The following is a 15,747-nucleotide window of genomic DNA, read 5'->3' as shown; positions in this document are numbered from 1 at the left end:
ACTGTTGTGGGAACCTGGGAATCTCCCCTGGTGGTCCATAGACCCTGCTGGTAGGCATGTGAATCAATCCTGGAAGTTTGTAAAGCCATGCAAGGTAGTACCATCTGTTAGTAAGTGGGTGGCGTGGTTCTGGTGCAGGCACTGGGCAGGACCAGGCCAAAGCTTAGCACGCTGCCATGTACAAGAACCATGATGTAGTGTGTGTCATGTTAGAGACTGATAGAGAAAGACATCTATAGATAGATGAAAAAGAGATATAGATCAAGAGGTAGATAGATTAATAGGTAGTACACAGATGATTCATCAATGGATAGATAAATGATCAAAAGATGGAAGCCTGATGACAGGGAGATGATTCACAGAGATGTTAAATGATAGGTGAGACAGATAGAGCCAAAGATTGCAGATAGCCCCTGCATGATAGCCCCAAAGCCATCTTTTGTGGCCTGTGAAAGATCTCCTCCCCATGTCACAGTGGATCACTGCATCCCTCAAGCAACCCCTTGTCTGCATCTCTCCTGGTGACCTGGGACCACGTTGAAGAGCTCCAGTCCAACACACCAGGAGCTGCCCACGCCCTGGAGTCCTTCCTTTGCATCTTGGCTTCTCCCCATGGCTGTCCCTGGAGCCAGGTGCGTGAGAGAACTCTGCAGAACCACATCACTGACTCTAATGCTTAGATTTGGAGCTGGCTGGGTCACAGAAGCTGGAGGGCATACCTTTAGAACCTGATCTGGAGCAAGACCATGCTGGGCCGAGATGCTCCCTCCAGGGACAGCTTCAGGTCTGAGGAGCCTGCCCTGGAGAGGAGCAGATCTCCCCAGTCCCGTGCTGGGAACTCACCTCCTGGCCCCTCACCCTTCCTGGCGCTGGGTGTGGGCAGCTGGCTGAACTCTAGGATCATGGCCAGAAGCCAAGTGTTGATCCTAGTGGCTTTGTTCTGGGATTCAATTTCAACATCGAATGACCAATCTGGCCAGTCCAGCCAACCTGATAGGTGGAAGGCAACATAAAAGCCCCTTGGTCTGGAGGCACACGCTGTGGACAGCTCTTGTTACCTGTGCTGAGCTAGAGCTCCCACCTGTGCAGGTAACTGGCCTGGGACATTGGGACTCCCCACTCTACATCCCGGGTAGCAATGATGGAAGGCAGGAGAGTGTGGGTACTGTGGGCAGGGAGAAGGTTCCATGTAGGAAGTCTGCCCAGTCCTGGTGGGTACTGTGGGCAGGGAGCAGGTTCCATGTAGGAGGCCTGTCCAGTCCTGGTCATGGAGAACATCCAGCTCTGGACCCTACCTTTTCCATTTGTCAAGGAGCAACGTGAGTAGGACCTAGGGCTCCTGCCTGGAGTGCAGCAGACGAGGGGAGGGTCCTGATGTCTGCTGCCCAAACCCCAGCCTCCCAGGCAATGGCAGACAGACTCATCCCTGGTGTGTGTATGTGTGGGGACGGAGGGGGAATCTTACCTGGTGATGACCACGGGGTGTACAGAGGAGGTGTGCCCCAGGCTGTTTACCCCACCCTGGGACCTTGATGGTGGCCAAGCTCCCTTCTCCTGGATGTGAACAGGAACCAAATCAGAAGCCAACCATAAACACACACACACACACACACACACACACACACACACATTGGGTTGGGGACAGGCAGCTGTGCTGAGCTGTCTGTACCATCCAACTGTGGGCAATGGCTGCTCTGTAGGCTGCAGCGTGGACACAGCTCAGAGCCCAAGTGAGGACACAGATGGATGGCCCCTCCTCTCTCTGCCTCCCTCCCTACAGATGGCAATGGCTCTGACTGTCTCCCTCTCGGCCACGGAGCTGCTCCTGGCATCTGCCATCTTCTGCCTGGTGTTCTGGGTGGTGAGAGCTAGGAGACCTCAGGTCCCCAAAGGCCTGAAGAGTCTGCCAGGGCCCTGGGGATGGCCCCTGCTGGGGCATGTGCTGACCCTGGGCAAGAACCCACACCTGGCGCTGACACGGCTGAGCCGGCGCTATGGAGATGTGTTTCAGATCCGCCTGGGCTCTACACCCGTTGTGGTGCTCAGTGGCCTGAACACGGTCAAGCAGGCGCTGGTGCGGCAGGCCGACGATTTCAAGGGCCGGCCGGACCTCTACAGCTCCTCCTTCATCACCAATGGCCAGAGCATGTCCTTCAGCCCGGACACGGGGCCCGTGTGGGCTGCCCGCAGGCGCCTGGCCCAAGACTCCCTGAAGAGTTTCTCCCTGGCCTCTGACCCTGTGTCCTCTAACTCCTGCTACATGGAGGAGCACGTGAGCCAGGAGGCCGAGCACCTCATCGGCAAGTTCCAGGAGCTGATGGCAAAGACGGGGCGCTTCGACCCCTATGATCACCTGGTATCATCTGTGGCCAACGTCATCGGGGCCATGCTCTTTGGCCGGCACTTCCCCAAGGAGAGCGAGGAGATGCTGGACCTTGTGCGGAACAGCAGTATTTTTGTGGAGTCAGCCTCATCTGGCAACCTTGTGGATTTCTTCCCCTTTCTGCGTTATCTGCCCAATCCCACCCTGCAGAAGTACAAGCACTTTAACAACAGGATCCTGCAGTTCCTGCAGAGAACAGTCCAGGAGCACTATCAGGACTTCGACAAGGTGAGCCCAGTGGCAGGTGATCTGGGACCCCTGGCCCGCTGATGCAGCCACATGGCCTAGGACCAACCACGCCTCCAAGCTGAGCCTAGGCATCTGCATCCCTCCTCCTTCCCTATCAGGGTCCCAGCAGAGGGTGGGGGTGCCTTTGCTGTCGGCAGGGGGTGGGGTGGTGTAGGGGGGAAGGCTTTTGTCCTTCAGGAACCTGAACCCTGATACAGGCTGATCCCCAGCTCTCCTGTTGCCTGCTTCCCTCTTCACACCACACCTCTTCCTGCTTTGGAACTGGATCAGCCTCCCTGCTGTGAGCCCCACCCCGCTGCCAGGAGCACAGGGCAGGGGTGGGAGGGCCAAAGACCTGCTGTGGGTGCCCTAAGCCTGTGACCCTCCAGGACAGCATCCAGGACATCACGGGTGCCCTGTTCAAGCACTGCGAAAAGAGCTCCACAGAAAATGGTGGCCTCATTCCACGGGAGAAGATCACTAACTTGGTCAACGACATCTTCGGAGCTGGTACGAGCCAGAGACCTGTCCCTTTAGCCACAGGTGCCTGCTGGGCACCTCTGCCCAGACTGTGCCACCAACTCCCCATGCAAAATGCTCCTCTGGCTCCATCTCCTCCTCGGTGCCTCAGTTGCCCCATCTGACAACATAGGATGCTCTTGGGGTTGGTGCCATGGCATAATAGGTTAAGCTTCCACCTGCAATAAGAGCATCCCTAAAGGTGTTAGTTCAAGTCTCTGCTGCTCCATGTCTGGTCCAGTTCCCTGTTAATATACCTGGGAAAGTAGCAGCAAAGGATGGCTCAAGTGCTTGGGTCCCAGAACACTCAGGGGAGACCCAGAGGAATGTCTGGACTCCTGGCTTCAGCTGGCTCCTGGCTCCTGGCTGTTGTGACCATTTGGGGAGCTGACGCTGATGTCAATGTCCCAAGCCAATGCCTAGGAGGCTCTACCCTACCCTCGGGAATCCCATGAGCTGGGGTCTCAGGAAGATGCAGCTGGCAGGTGCTTGGAAGATGCGAGTCTCCTTCATCTCTCCCTCCCTGCACCCTACACTGCCCAGGGTTCGACACCATCACCACAGCCCTCTCGTGGAGCATCATGTACCTGGTGACAAAGCCCCAGATTCAGAGAAAGATCCAGAAGGAGCTGGGTAGGTGGTGCTGCCGGACCCTGCGGTAAGGCCTTGGTCATCCACACATACCTGCAATGCACCTGCCCAGTGTCAGTTCAGCCCATAGAGCAAGGCCCACCTTTGTCCCCACAGCTGGTGGGGTCGAGTTGGGCTTGGGGTGTGGGGCTTCAGGGGAGCAGGCACAACCTAGCATGGCAAGGGTGCCAAGGAGCATCCCAGCAGCAGCTCCAAGCTCTCCCTGCTTCTCTGCAGACACCGTGATTGGCAGGGCCCGCAAACCCCAGCTCTCTGACCGTCCCAAGCTGCCCTACCTGGAGGCCTTTATCCTGGAGCTCTTTCGCCACTCCTCCTTCGTCCCCTTCACCATCCCACACAGGTGAGGCTGCCTGTTCTGCCCTCCCCAGCCTTGCCTGGTCTCCTCTGCCTCCTCCCAGCCACACTCCCGACCTCACCTCTCCCACCCATCCCCTTCCTGCCTGCACCCCTCTGCACCTGCAAGCACCAGCAGCCTCTTCTTCAGACCCCAGCCCATGGGATTCCCGAGGGCAGGGCCGGGTCTCCTGGGCATATACTTTTGTCTAGAGTGACTAGGCCTTCTCCCTGGCTCCCACCGACCAGCTCTTGCAGGGCCTGGTGGGGCTATCCCAAAACACACCTGCCCTCTCTCCATGGGGAGAGCATCTGGACCCCAACTGGCTGGCACAAACCTCATTCTCTGCCCTCACCTGGGTCTACAGCCTGTGGTGCCTGACATTACACATGGTGTCCAGGGAGTGAGTGGACACTCACTCTGGCAAGAAGCAAGAGGCTTTTATGGTGCAGCAGGCTAAGCTGCTGCTTTCCCTGTCACTATCAGAGCTCCGGTTCAAGTCTTAGCTGCACCACTTCTGGTCCAGCTCCCCACTGATGCACCTGAATTGCCCCAGTACTGGAGCACCTGGGGCCCACGTTATCACTCACCCACTGGGTCACTCCCCCAATGCCTACAGCAGCCAGGGCTGGGCCAAGGCTGAGGTTAGGAGCCTGGAACTCCAACCGGGTCTCTCCTGTGGGAGGCAGGGGTCCATGCCCTTGGGCCAACCTCTGTATCCTTCCTGGGAGGGTGTTAGCAGGGAGGCGGAGGGAAGGAGAACTGCAGATAGTTAAGTGGCTGGCCAGCAGCTCAGGCATGGGGAGGAGATTTTGTCCCTTCCCTGCCCCTCACCTTGCCTTCCATGGTGGGGGCCCGTGACTTCAAGGGAGGAAGTTGGAGCACAGTGGGCACAGGAGGGAGAGTGGTTCCAGCTTTTAGCCTGAGTGCTCCTGACGGCATCCTTCTTCCCTGCTCAGCACTACCCGGGACACCACCCTGAACGGCTTCCACATTCCCAAGGACAGCTGCGTTTTCATCAACCAGTGGCAAATCAACCACGACCCGTGAGTGCCCGTCCCTCGGGGTGATGGGAGGGAGACCTGATGGGTTGAGTCGCCCAGAGGCTGCTTGTCCCCACTCCAACCATGGAACAGAGTATAGGGCAGAGCAGAGGGCACAAGGCAGGGCAAATGCCATGACACAGGGCATAACAGGGCATAGAGCACAGGACATTGGGCAGAAGGCACACAGCATGGCACAGGGCATGCATGCAGAGCACAGAGAGCAGGGAAGGGCACATGGCAGAACACATGGCACAAAGAAGGGCATATGGCATGGGGTGGGCACAAGGGTAGGCACAGATCAGAGCAGAAGGCAGAGGGCAGAGCAGAGGGCACAGCGCAGGGCCCACGGCAGGACAGCCTCTTCCAAATGACCAGCTTCAAGTCCATGTTTCTCTGACTTCGCTGCCATGAGTGGCAGTCGGGGAGCAGGTGTTGAGCTCAGCAGTGAAGATGTTCGCGGCCCCTGTTGGAGTACCCCAGCCCGCCCCCAGCATGGATTGTCCAGGCACCTTGCTTCCAGGCTCACCCTCACAGCCCGCCTCCTCTCTTCCTTCTGGCAGGAAGGTGTGGGGAGATCCATCGGAGTTCCGGCCCGAGCGATTCCTCACCACCAGTGGTGCGGCCCTCAACAAGCCCCTGAGTGAGAAGGTCATGCTGTTCGGCATGGGCAAGCGCAGGTGCATCGGAGAGACCCTGGGCCGCTGGGAGGTCTTCCTCTTCCTGGCCATCCTGCTGCAGCGGCTGGAGTTCAGTGTGCCCCCCGGCCTGCCCGTGGACCTGACCCCCATCTACGGGCTGACCATGAAGCACCCCCACTGCAAGCACGTGCAGGCAACCCTGCGCTTCTCCACCCAGTGAAGCAGCCGGCAGAGGGCGCGGGGCAGGACAGTCATCTTGGGGAGGGAGGAGGGTCCCAGCCTTTCCTTTCTTGCTTTCCTTGGCTAAGTGGATTCTCACACTGGTCATTACCCCCTCAATGCATGCAGCCCACTCTCTTGGAGGAAATCCACACCCCTGTGATCTGCCTGCACCATGCGTGCAGTTATGTAACCTCCCCTCACATGCCCACAGCAGTCACCAGCTCCCTGACCGTGCTGCCCCAGCCTCCCACCATCCCTACCCTAAGCAGCTGTTCATTTACTTTCCTGCTGTGGTTTTGAGATCCTGGCACGTCCTATAAATGAAACTGCCCACTCTGTGGTGTGTTGTGGCTTTCTGCTGGCTGCTCATGCTCCAGTGTGCCTGTGATGGGGTCTGTTCTCTTGAGTCCTGAGACCAGCGCCTGGGCTGCCTACTTCCCAGGCACCTCTTTCTCTGTTCACTGCTCTCATCACTGGCCCCAGTGTTGGGACGCCTGAAGAGAAACGGGAGGAAGGGACCATCCCTGGTGCATGAATGGAGATTCTTCATGCCCCATCCTTGAGCTCTAGCACCTGAGAGGAGGCACCACAGCTTAAGCTATCACATGGCAGCATCCTTTAGGGTGCCGGTTCAAGTCCTGGCTGCTCCACTTCCCATGCAGCTCCCTGCTTGAGACCTGGGAAGGCAGCAGAGGATGGACCAAGCCTTGAGACTCTGCACCCACGTGGGAGACCTGGATGAAGCTTCAATCTCCTGGCTTTGGACGAGCTAGCTGCAGCGCTTGCAGCCATTCAGGGAGTGAATCAAGTAGATCAAAGTGCTCTCTGTGTCTCCTTCTCTCTGTAACACTGCCTGTCAATTAAAAAGAAGTAAATATTTCAAAAAGTCAACAACAAAGTTTTACCGAGGCTGAGAGTGGAGAAGACAGGATTTGTTTGCAGCTTCTGTCTGGAGACTAGAGTCTAGAAATAGATACAGGCAGTGTGCCCACAACACTGGGAATGTCATTGACATCCATGAATCACATACTGAAATAGTGACAGTGGGGGCTGGCTTTGTGGCTCAACGGGATAAGTGGTTGCCTGCGGTACCACATCCTACACATGGACACCAGTTTGAGTCCTGGTTGCTCCAAATATGATCCAGCTCCCTGCTAATGCACCTGGGAAAAGCAGCAGAGCATGCCCAAAGTCCTTGGGGCTCTGCACTAAAATGTGGAAGACCTAAAAGAAGCTCCTGACCGCTAGCTTCAGCCTGGCTCTGGTGGCTATTGAAGTAGTGACCCAGGGCCTGGGAATTCCTTCTCTTCCCTTCCTTCTCTCCCACTTTCATTTTACCTTTGCCCTGTGAATGAATAAAGAAATCTTTAAAGACAAAATTGAGTGGGAAGGGCCCAGGTAAGGTGCCGGACTCCAGCTCCATCTGAGTTCAGAGCTCGGAAAGTATGCGTGGAGTCAGCGATAGAGAAAGACACGGACACTGTCACATGGTGCCCTCTTGCAACCGCTCAAGAAGCTGTCCTTTTTTATTTACTCAGACACCTCACAAGCTTCTACACAAACAACTAATTGTTCTATTTTTACTTTAAGTCTAATGGAGCATGTGCAGACATTTGGTCATTCTGTCTGCACTTCAGGGCTAAGCAGGTGTCCCTAAAAATTCTGCAAAATACTGCATTCATATTCTTCAAAGCAAGCCATTATTCATTCTTCTGTAATAGCCATGGAGCGACAGCCAGGACTCCAAGGCCAAGGCACATGCGATGACCTGCTACTCAGTAGTACATTCCTACCACATTTCTATGTCTACATTTTACCCATTATTTTATGGGAAAATAGACTACAAGGGAAAAAATGTAAAAATCCAAGACAAAAGTTTCAAATGTTAAATCCCCCTACAAGTATAGGCTCTACAACCCCAGAAACAATGAAACAATAATCAGAGACATATTTCTTTAATAAAAGCATCCTTAATTCCTCTAGCTAAACATCGTAAAAGTGGCTAAAACAGTTACATTTTCTATGTTCCAAAGAAATTGCAAAGACAGGTTAGCCTTTGAGATAACAATAGCTATATTTATTGCCATAGCAGTTTCAGCTCTTACTCCCATCACTTGCACTAATATTTAGGATACTTATTAAGCCCTTTCCCAGAAAGTGTGCTGCATGTCTGGGCCAGATTCTGAGGCAATGGTTAAGTACTCAACAAGGTGTCCAAAATGGCATGGGCTTAATTGTGCTCCTGTGTGTAAATTGTCAAAGGCCCACTCACCAAGACATTATAAGCGACATTAACTCTCAAGCTCACATCGGTTACAAAAACCATCTCACAGGGGCAAATAACAATGCCTCAATAGATTACAGAATTCCTAGTGGGGTGCTTGAGTGTTCATGCAAACGGAGCGAAACCGCAAGAAGGTGGTCAGAGAGAAATCTGCCGGGCCCTGCCAAACAGCTGGAAGCTCCCCTGGGCCCTGCCAAGTAGGGAAGCTGTTCTCTTCACATCTTCATTTCATCCACACCTACTGCACGGACCCCAGCAGTAAGGAACGAATCCTGAGGGACTCCCAACCACAGGGCTACTGTACTTACGTGTAAGTGAGAGGACTAACTTGTGGTTTGGAGGAGAGAGACCGGAAGATCTGTATGGGTCAGTCTGATACAGCAGCCCACATGGGAGTCCTGAGTTGGGCCTGTTAGCATGGAACATAGCTGAGCACCACACGCCAGTCGACACAAAAGCTGTGGCTAGGGGCCTGTTTGGCAGGCCTAGATCCCAGTACCTAACTGAATGTTGAAACAGGGGACAGGTCACATTAGCCAGGGCCATGACACTGACCAGCATGTGAGATAACCAGGTCTAGGGGTAGATTCTGTGGGGGTTATGTGGGCCAAACCCTGTGGAATTACAAGTCCCTCTGGCTAGCTCAAATGTTGAGGTAAGTCCTGTCGCCATAGTCTAGCGGCTTAATTTCTTGCCTTGCACACGCCAGAATCCCATATGGGCATAGCTTCAAATCCTGACAGCTCCACTTCCCTTCAGTTCCATGATTGTAGCCTGGGTAAGTGGTCAAGGATGGCCCAATGCCTTGGGACCCTGCACCTGTGTGGGAGACCTAAAAGAGCTCCTGGTTCATGGGTCCTGGCTTCAGACTAGTGCAACTCTGACCATTGTGGCCACTTGGGGAGTGAATCATTGGATGGAAGATCTTCCTCTCTGTATATCTGACTTTCCAATAAAAATAAATCTTAAAAAAAAAAAGAGTTGGGTTGGTGATGGGCTTAGTTAGGTGTGACCATGGAACCTGCCAACACCCACGGGTACAGGGACTGAGAATAGATTGGGCAGGTTCAGGCTGCAGCACCCGCATGTGCATCCGAAAACAGGGAGTGGGGTTGGCCGGGCCACAACATTCACCAGCTCATACTAGGCTAAGATGGAGAGACAGGCTATGCCAGGCAAGGGCCTAGCACCCGCTGGCATGCATGAGATCTGGATCTGGGAGTGGGCCGAGAGGGGAAACCTGTGAATCATAGCTAGTGGATTCCCTAGTGGATCGTAGCTTTTGCTGGTGAACACATGGTCCAGGCCTGGTGGTCAGGCACACTGGGCAAGGTAGCTCCAACTCTTGGCAAATGTGTGAGTTGATTTTACTGGGGGACTGATTGGACAGGGTTGAACAAACCTTATCTTACTGGCAACTGCACAAATCAGGATGGAGTAAAGGTCATGTCAGGCTAGACTGTCACACCTACTGGTTTGCATGAGCCAGGTATGGGAGCAAACTGAGCATGAGCAGGGTCAGGTTCCAGCACCCGCCAGTGAGAGTTGGGACTTGGGGCAGGCTGGGGAGGCCAGCCAACAGCCTCCAAAAGCAAAAGCCAAGACAGATGAGGGACTATGCCAAGCTGGGTCACTGGCACAAGCAAGATCTATGGATGGAAACAGATCTAATTGGGGAGCTAAGGGGATGACCTGGCTGGGTTGTGGTACCCACTGGTGAGTGTGAAGGCCAGATTGGGGGATGCTACTTGATCTGGACATGGATGAAGTCTCCCTTGGCACAAGTGTGGACTGGGTCTGGGGCGTGCCAGACTGGGGTAGACTCCAGCATGCACTGGTGTTCGTGAGAACCAGGGTAGGAGTAGGACAGGCTGGACTATGTCTCTGCCCCTGCTGAGCCATGTGTGAGCTGTGTCTGCGTGTGGACCAGGCTTGGCTGGGCTTTAACACCTAACAGAAAAAAATGAAATGGGTAAGGCAAGTCAGAAAATGCCACTGTTCTTGCTAGGACAGGAGGTGGACTAGGTAGGTCTGACCCATGGACCCACTGATGGGTGCAAGATCTGGACCTGCTGTGCTGGGCTAGGCTGTAGCCCTAAACAGCGTGAGCTGGAATTGGGGGTAGGCTGGACCCAACCAGGCTATAGGCACCCACTGGCAAATGCCGAGCTGAGGTGGGCCATTCCAGACTGGGCCGCAGCACCCAAACAGCACATGTGAGACCAGAAGGGGGAGTCCGGTAGGGGGGCTGTGTGGGCCCCTTGCTGGACCACCACTCCCGCTGGTGAGTGTGAGAGCTAGGATTGGGGACAGACCAGGCTGGACAGGGCTATAATATCTGTTGGATTCATGTAAGCTGTACCAGGAGAAAGTCAGGTTGGGCTGACTATTCCTACTGGTGCATGCATAAGAGAGATCGGGTGTGGGTTGGTTGGACTTTGCTGTAGCATCAGCTAGCAAATGCCAGCACTGGAGGCAGATCCTGTCAAGTTTAAACTGCACAACCACCCGGAGAGTGTAAGATCCGGGAGTGAGAGTGGGCCCAGTAGGGAAACAATGGGCACCTCCCTGTTGCGTTGCCACTCCGTCTGGTGAGCATGAGAACCAGAACTGGAGCAGGCGTGGCTAGACAGAGAGTGGCACCTGTGGGTATGTGTGTGGGCTGGATAGTGGGGCTGGTTGGGTTGAACTAGGCTTCAGTGCCTATTGACATGTATGAAAGCTGAATGTGATGTGGAACAGACTGGAGCAGTCTGCTGTACATACTGGCAAGCACCGGAACCAGGGCAGCGGGCGGGCCGGTGGGGTTATTGCCCGTTGCTCTGACTGCAGCTCCCACATGTGTGCATGAGTGCTGGGTGTGTGGTGGGGCAGAATCAGGCTGGGTTGAACACCCATTGGTTTGTATGAAAGACAGGGCTGAAGCTTACCACCACGTACGTACGTACATGGGGTGAGCGGCTCTCGGGCGGCTTCCTGATTTGCCGGGGTCCTGGTTTGATGGCCCTCTTTTGGGAGTGGGGGGGTTGTCCTGGGACTCTGAGAAGTGGATCTGGAACACCTCAGCGCGCCATGCGGCTGGAGCGGGGGAGGAGCTAGGAGGATCCGGGCGGGGCCTGAGCGGCTCAACCCCTGGCAGCTATGCTGCCCGGAGGGCTCAGGTCCCCCGCCATGATTCCAGCCTAGCACAGCCAGGCTTACCACCACGTATGTACGTACATGGGGTGAGCGGCTCTCGGGCGGCCAGTTCGCCATTTGGCGCCAGGCTGTGCCTGCTGGCCGCCTGGCCAGGAAGTTCTGGAATTTGGTTTCTTTGATATGCTACATGAATCGTTCCATGCTGAACCCACAGTTCCCCTGGAATGTGTATTAGTCCTTAAGATTCTCAATGGCAGTTAATCTTCCTCTGAAGAACCTGTAGTCACTTTATAGTGCAGATTGCCAACACCAGTTCATTCAAAAGGCAAAATTCCGGGCTTGTCCAGCAGGATACCCAATTACCTGATAGGATGAGGGATCAGCAGAGGGGTCACAGAAGGCAGGACTATGACATTGACTGGCATTCGAGAACCATACTCAGGGCTAGAATGTGTCAGGTATGCATGGACCAATCCCCTGGAAACTCTGACCCCACTGGACAGTTTAGAAGGGCCGGTGGAGTCTATGCAGGAGACATGACAGTCTATGGGGCGCGCTGTGCTGACCCAGAGCAACCTCTGGCATACTTAACACTGGCTGGGAACAGGCCTAGGTGGGGAGCTTGGGGGAGGCCTTGGCTGGGTGGAACTGGAAGGGGGCTGAGTTCTGGTCGGGTCACAGTTGTAATCCCTTGGCACAAATATCTATTTGGACTTGATGCACCGTGCTGGATTAGACTGCAACACAGTTTGGTGCTCCGGAGGACCAGGATAGATGTGGGACGGGCTCGGCTAGGTTTCAACCCCAACTGAGCCATATATGAGATATATGTGGGTATGGACGAGCCATGGCTGGGCTGAAACTCTCAACAGCAGGAACCAGAAGGGGTTGAAGAGCGGTGCTGGCCGAAGGACCTGCTGGTATGCGTGAAGCCTGACACCAGGAAGGGGTCGGATGGAGGAATCTGAACAGTTCCTCTGACAGGACACTGACCCTACAAATAAACGCAGGAAGCATGGAGGTAAACAACCCAGAAGAGGCTTTGGAAAGTGACCCACTGGCATACATTTGGCTCAGGTTGGGGCAGACCAGGCTGAGTCAGTTCACGTCATCCACTGGCAAGCCCGAGCGCTGGAACTGTGTAGGGGCCTGGCCAGGTTTGGTTGCGATAAAAAAAAACAGTACAAAACACAAAATGCCAAGGCAAAATGGCCTGTGCCAGTAGGGAATGCAGCACCCAACCAGCACACCTCCCACTGGGTTAGGTGAGGGACGAGTGTGTGATGGGCAGAGCTGGGGAGAGCTGCAATACTCATTGGTTCCAATGGAGGTCGGGGCTCAGAATAGATCCAACCCAGGGGTTACAACCACCAGCTGATCGGAATGATGGACTGTAGCGGGCACTGTGCTTACTAGTACATGTAGGAGCCTGGACTGGGAACGCCTCAAAGTTTCTTTGGGGATTGCCCTGAACAAAATGGAGGAATCAAAACATTAACCAAGAAAAGATGGAAGATGGAGTACATCAATCAACCACCTCAGCTATATGTTGGCAGCGGAAAACTGGACAAGGGGAAACTCTAAGATAGACTATGTCAATCAGTGGACTCTGCACCAGCCTCATCATTCCTGGACTGTTGCTGATGATATGTTGGAGCTTCTAATTGATAGAGGTGACGCTCTGCTGGCTCTGCCTTCAAACCTGAGAGGGCCTCCCTAAGAGGCCGTTGAACTTGACTGGACAAGTGGGATGCTGGACTCGGCATGGTGTGAGCTTGTAATTAGGGAATCCCAACGGAACCTGAGCTGTGGTTATGCATCAAGGTGAAGGAATTCACCATGGGGGAAGGGTTTGGGGTGAAGGGGGGAGAATCCCAGTACCTATGAAATTGTGTCATGTAATACAATGTAATTAATGAATAATAAAAAAAAAAAGAAACCAAAAAAAAAAAAAAAAGAAAGAAAAGAAAGAAAAAAAAGAAAGACAGGGCTGGAGACTGAACTGACCCAGCAATTGCAACCAACAGCATGTGCATAAGCCAATTTGGGCGAATGACTGTGCTGGATCCTGTATTAGCAAAGCACACACATGAAATCAGATCTGGGCCTGGCGCAGCAGCCTAGCAGCTAAAGTCCTTGCCTAGATTGTGCCAGGATCCCATATGGGCACCAGTTCTAATCCCGATGGCCCTGCTTCCCATTCAGCTCCCTGCTTGTGGCCTGGGAAATCAGTCAAGGACAGCCCAAAGACTTGGGACCCTGAATCTGCGTGGGAGACCCAGAAGAAGCTCCTGGCTCTTGGCTTCGCATCAGTTCAGCTCCGGTCAAGGTGGTCACTTGGGGAGTGAATCAATGGACAGAATATCTTACTATCTGTCTCTCCTCCTCTCTGTGTATCTGACTTTGCAATAAAAATAAATCAATCTTTAAAAAAAAAAAAAGGATCAGGTCTGAAATAAATCTTTAAAAAAAAAAAAATAAGGTCTGGGATCACCTCAGGTGAAGTTTCTTTGGGGATTCCCCCAATTGAATCACTGGACTCAGAACCCCAACCATGGAGAGAATTGCAGGTTCCATGGTCTGACCATGGTGTGCACGTGTCAGGGCTGGGTCTCCTCAGGGGCTTAACAGAGCAGTGGACAGCATATCCAGGTGCACATGGAGGATATGGCAGTACATTGGAACCTGCAGAGGACACTTGGTGACACAATAGAGAACAGAACAAATCAATCAACTACCCCAGCCGAGTGTTGGCAGTGAATATCTGGGTGGAGACTCTAAGGTGGACTATGTCAGCCAGTGGAGTCTGGAGAGATTTCGTCACGCTTGGCGTGGCGAGATTGTCAGTAATTCAGAACTATTGAAGTATGAAAACCTCTTCAGCAGGACGCTTGGACCATGCCCTACACTGGGGATCCTGGGGTTGTGTCGGGCGGCTGTCCTTCATCGCAGGGTACAGAGGTGTTTGGGAAGCTGGGTGTGGCTTCTCTCCTTATCTCCCCCCTTCCTCCACACACAGGAAGGAAAAAAAGACAATGTGGAAACAATGGTCTCACCCACCTTCCTGTAGCCCTTGATCCTTATCACCCTAATCAACTATGTAAAAATCATCAAATATTAAAATAACTAACAAAATATTTTAAAAACAAGTAACAAAAAACCAAAATCCACTATTGGCCATCAGTTCTAACAGGTGATGTCACTGGTGTAAGACATTAAGGATTCAGGGAGCAAGTGCAAAAAAACCATTTGCTTCCCACTGATTTTTTTTTCTCTCTTCTTTTAAAAAAAATCTTATTTATGTATTTAGTAAACATTTATTCAATCTTACTGGAAAGATGGCTTTAAATGGAGGACAAACAGAGAGAAACATTTCCATCAGCTGTTCCACTCCCAAATGGCAGCAACAACAGCAGATGAGCCAATCTGACCCAGGAGCAAGTAGAAAATTCTGGGTCCCCTGTGTGGGTGCAGAGTCCCAAGACTTTGGGCCATCCTCCACTACGATCCCAAGCCACAGTCAGGGAGCTGGATGGGAAGTGGAACAGCTGGGACATTAGCGCTTCCAAGGTGAGGACTTAGCCACTGAGCTAACACGGCGGGGCTTATTTATTTGAAAGTCAGGTGGCAGAGAGAGACGCCTTGCAACAACTGGTTCACTTCCCAAATGGACAGGTTAGCCATATCTGCTCCAAAACCAGGTGCTGGGAACTCCACCCAGGTCTCCCACGTGGGCATAAAAGCTTAGACACTTAGGCCATCCTTCACTGCTTGTCAGGAGCCGTGCACTATAGCCACACTGAAGCCATTTTGAATATAGACCTATGGGACAGTGGAAAATCCCCGGTTGGCTAGATGCTTGGGAAAGAAGGTATGAAACTAATCACACGCTTAGCTTCAATTGTTCCTAGCAACTGTTTCAGAATGTGATTGATGCTGTACTTACCGACATGTTATTACTGATTACCTATGCTATTGCTAATATGTTGGTTACTATTGTTGATATGGTGCCTGCTCAAGAACAATCGGTCTTGAGACCATGGCTTGCGTCCCAGTTTCTCTTTCCCTGAGCCTTAGTTACTGAAGAATATAAAAACCCTCAGTTGAAATCAATAAACTGACAGCTTGATCAGACCTACTGTCTTGCTGTCCATTCTTTGTGTCTCTTGTCCCTTCATTCTCTCCTAGGTGGCTGCGACCCCGTTGACTGTCTTGCTGGACGGGACAAATTGCCCGGCTAGCTCAGTTGGTAGAGCATGAGACTCTTAATCTCAGGGTCGTGGGTTAAAGCCCCACGTTGGGCG

The 15,747-nt window shown here is 53.2% G+C and overlaps 1 protein-coding gene and 1 non-coding gene across 2 annotated transcripts; both read left to right on the top strand.

Moving 5' to 3' along the window:
• Positions 1 to 1,780: 1,780 nt before the first annotated feature.
• Positions 1,781 to 6,019, top strand: LOC131480511 (cytochrome P450 1A2-like). Its single transcript, XM_058665469.1, has 6 exons — positions 1,781 to 2,611; positions 3,001 to 3,121; positions 3,674 to 3,763; positions 3,998 to 4,121; positions 5,075 to 5,161; positions 5,722 to 6,019. Exons 1-6 carry the CDS (start codon positions 1,781 to 1,783, stop codon positions 6,017 to 6,019), a joined length of 1,551 nt encoding a protein of 516 aa, XP_058521452.1.
• A 9,655-nt stretch (positions 6,020 to 15,674) lies between these two features.
• TRNAK-CUU (transfer RNA lysine (anticodon CUU)) lies at positions 15,675 to 15,747 on the top strand. The gene has a single exon. It is a non-coding gene; the product is annotated as a tRNA-Lys (tRNA).

The sequence above is a fragment of the Ochotona princeps genome, chromosome 6, assembly GCF_030435755.1.
Source record: "Ochotona princeps isolate mOchPri1 chromosome 6, mOchPri1.hap1, whole genome shotgun sequence".
Classification (NCBI taxonomy): Eukaryota; Metazoa; Chordata; class Mammalia; order Lagomorpha; family Ochotonidae; genus Ochotona; species Ochotona princeps.
Note: the sequence above shows the minus strand (reverse complement) of the source record. Positions and strands in the feature narration are given on the sequence as shown.